The sequence below is a fragment of the Lygodium microphyllum genome, unplaced genomic scaffold (assembly GCF_053477565.2).
Source record: "Lygodium microphyllum isolate KBCC unplaced genomic scaffold, Lygodium_microphyllum_v1.1.10 scaffold_853, whole genome shotgun sequence".
NCBI lineage: Eukaryota > Viridiplantae > Streptophyta > Polypodiopsida > Schizaeales > Lygodiaceae > Lygodium > Lygodium microphyllum.
In genome coordinates, this window is record NW_028230275.1 from 5,583 (window position 1) to 9,222 (window position 3,640).

The 3,640-nt window shown below is 39.5% G+C and overlaps 1 protein-coding gene across 1 annotated transcript; it reads left to right on the forward strand.

Annotated features, from left to right (window-relative positions):
* Positions 1–363: 363 nt before the first annotated feature.
* On the forward strand, positions 364–3,362 carry LOC148007978 (anoctamin-like protein Os01g0706700; the record flags this gene model as incomplete). Its single annotated transcript, XM_087674548.1, has 7 exons — positions 364–489; positions 802–910; positions 1,066–1,184; positions 1,282–1,414; positions 1,570–1,670; positions 3,045–3,136; positions 3,258–3,362. Coding segments are annotated over exons 1-7 (785 nt in total), but the record flags the coding sequence as incomplete, so codon positions are not given.
* Between the last annotated feature and the right edge of the window lie 278 nt (positions 3,363–3,640).

Genomic DNA, 3,640 nt, shown 5'->3' on the forward strand with positions numbered 1-3,640 from the left:
TCTACCTTTTACATTTTGCACAGGAGGGAGCCTAGCGCTCTTTTACAACAGTTTTTAGGGCGCCTTGCATTTAAAAATACACTTTTTGCCTTTGACTTGATTTTTGAGGCCGCCCTTGCGCCTTGCTTGTTCTTTGTCCTGCTTCTTCCATTGCATCCGCATTTTACTTCTTTTTCTTCCGTCTCGAGATGGGGTTAACGAGTGTTCTTCTTTTATTTGCAGTCTCTCTTTTCTCTTTTCTCTTGTTGCACAGCAGTTTCCTATGCTTCCATTGCTACATCCACTTTTGACAAAAGTACGCCTCAGAAAATGGGACAAGAGCAAGTTGATTGGGGCAGCCTAACCACGTTTCCATGTGGCAGTATGGCCTGCCCTGGTCAGACCTGTGCTTGCCTGCGATCTGCTGCCTTGCTGCCTTGCTACCCATGCCTTGCTGCCTGGTGCCTGACCTGTGCGGCTGCTCACGCTGGTGTCTGCCCTGCTCAGGCTGTCTGTCTAGCCTGCATGCTCATCTAGGAGTTGCATAGTCTAACACCTGCTCTCAGATCCTGCACGCAATTTGGTATCTCAACAAAGGTATCCATAGTTGCAAGGTGAGCATGTCTAGAAGCTAGGTGGTCAAGATATCTGAGAGAGGGATAGCCCGGAAGAAGAGGGGGGCAAGAAGAGCCACCAAGGAAAGGGGGGAGACCGAGGGAGTGTGGGATTGATTGGCTGGGATAGGGGGAAGGGTTTGGCTAGAGGGCCTCATGTATGCTTGATTACTTTACTATATGATTATTGTTGAGTTTGCAGTCATAGCTTTGTAAGAAAGTCCAATCTTTTTCTTGTGACTTGCAGATTGCAGCTCCAACTGAAACATTGGGACATGTAGCAGAGAAAATTCAACTACGGAAACCAACCCTTATTGGTAAATGCATATGCAATTTTCTATATTATTGGTCTATATTTGTAAGAAAAAAGATAGTACTAGTAACTGATGCATAGTGTAGATATTGTTAAAATAGTGGGCTATGAACTATTTTGTTTAATCATAGTAATGGTTCTCAGTTTCTTGCCGTTTAGGCCTTGATGTGCCATTTGATTGGGAGAAGAAAGATGCTTTTGTATGGCAATCCGAAGGTAATTCCTTGTTCAGCTGGACAGAAAGATACAAATGCTTGCACCATTTACTATATGGAGTGGTAGGCTTCCTTTTACCTTTGTTTACTATAGATTTGGTTTGTGCACACTATTACATGTGCATGTTGCCTGCTCTTGATGATGTTGTTCATTCCTCAGGTTAATTCCAGCGATGAAGAGGTGGCTTTGAGATTTCCAGGTGAAACTAGACGACTGACATGGAAACCCAAAGAGAGCCTCTTATCAAAGCTGTTGTCAGAGAAAATTGTAAAAGACATTCTTGTTCTTCATGGTAATTCTCCCTCTTTTGAGTGTTTGCAAAAGTCCTACTATTATTATTATTATTCTTCTTCTTTTGGAGCAGTTAGTTTAAAGGAAAACATTATGTTCATTTGCAAGAACGTTGAGGGGACATTGAGTTCTGGCATGAATGATATTTTAATGCAGAAGAGAGCACTCGAAAAATGCTTCTGGAGAAATGGGCATTGAAGTGGACAGACTTCACGTATCAACCTATTGATTCCATATATGCATACTTTGGACCCAAGGTGAGCTTGAACATTCTGTGATCCAGCAAATGAAGTCAATCTAAAAGAGTGAAGTGAAATCAATCAGCAAACTTAAAGTATACACAGGGGTCAAACCCAGAACTGAACTTGTTGCTGTAAGTCATGAGCAAAATGCAGATTCTAGTTGGGCATATCAGGTATCCAAAATCTTGTTTAGGTTCTGTATTCAGTAAGAATACCTTGTGACATTCTTAGACTGAGGACATACATTGAAAGAGAAGAGCAGGTGCTATTCACCAGTACAAATGGATGCTTCGATTTGCAAGAGATGGGAACAGGTACTGAACTGCCATATGAGATGATAAATTTGGGCTGTAGCAAGCCATTGATGTTTGGGCACCTCTGGACATGGGAAATCAGCTGATTGGATTGGTTCTTCGAAAAGCAGCTGGATTTGCATCTATGCATCTTGGTCGTCTTGTCTCTTTACAGGCACAAATCGTTTAGGGTGTTTATGTGAAACTGGTGGAACTTATCATAAAGAAGTCAATACAGCTATATATCTTCACAATATCTGATTAATAATGTGGTATGTCTTATATGAATGCTGTTGTGCTTTTCTTTGTTCCATCTTTAGGGATAAGTTATGTGATTTTCATTGTTGGAGGGTGTGGGCATGACATTTTACATAATTGTGACAGCTTAACCTTTCAGTCAGAGAATCTTGTTTGCTTTTTCTTGCTATTACATATTATATCCCTGCATTTCCTTGCTGCATGTAAACTATAGCTAGAACATGCTTTCGTAGGCATATAACATTTGTTACTTTTAAGCTGATGCTACCAATTTTCTGAAGGTTGCTCAATCAACTTGGTGTTGGCTATCACATTCTGCCGTTTGTACAACAGCCTCTGCTTTGCTTGCTTCCTATTCAAAGAACTTTGAATACTTAAAACAATCATGGAGAGAGCTTGTCATGCTGTTGGGCAGTTTAATACTTGATTGCAATTGATACTATTCAACATTGGATTTTGATGGACCATGGACCCTGCGTGAACAGCATTCTCATACTTTTTGTGCCTGTCTACCAATTCATATAGGACCATCTGATATTAAGTTTCGACCAGTTTGTATCAATGGGCAGCTAACTTTTTCTGAGTTTAACAGAATAACTAAAGTAGTCCATACAATAAATGGATTCATTTTAGTTCATCCCATCTGGAAAATGCTAAATTCTCTGGTTCACCAGTAGAAATATTGTACATTTCGAACCTGATAAACATATTTAAACTGAGTTTCAATATGTGCGTTGCTGTAAATTTTTCTTGCAGAATTTTGCATTGCAATGCTACTTTACCAAGGACATGCATATAGTCATGTTGAATCATTATCAATTTTTGGCTTCTGTTTCAGGTGGCAATTTATTTTGCGTTCTTGGGAATGTATACAAAATGGCTTGCTTTGCCTGCAATACTTGGTGCTATTTTTTACCTCAAGAATTTTGGGTAAATTTTGTTTCTTTATGTATCTTGTATGCTTTCTTTATTTGTTGTTATTCTAAGAAACTTAAAGATGTCAAGACCTCTCACTATGAGGTCTATTAAATGCATTTTTTGAAATTTGTAGATTATGGGAATCACTGGTACCTCCTTTCTTTTCCATGCTTGCTGTTTCTTGGGCAGTCCTTTTCCTCCAGTTTTGGAAGAGAAAGAATGCTGCACTTTTGGCAAGGTAATGCAAATGAACAGCAGAGAGGTAGGGGCCTCTCTCTTTCTTTAGATAGAAATCAAAATAATGAGTCGTGAGTTTCACTTCAGCAATCTAGAAGAATTTGTGCAAAGTTTTAAGAAAAAAATCAACAATGGGTATGATTTTCAAATTTCCAGTTATTCTTGTCCATAACGAGCTTCCAAGTAATTAACTATAAGTTGTAGAGTGTGTGAAATTACATAGAAGTAGCTTTCTATAACGTTGCTGCCAACTCTTGCTGCTGGCTCCCAGACCCTCCC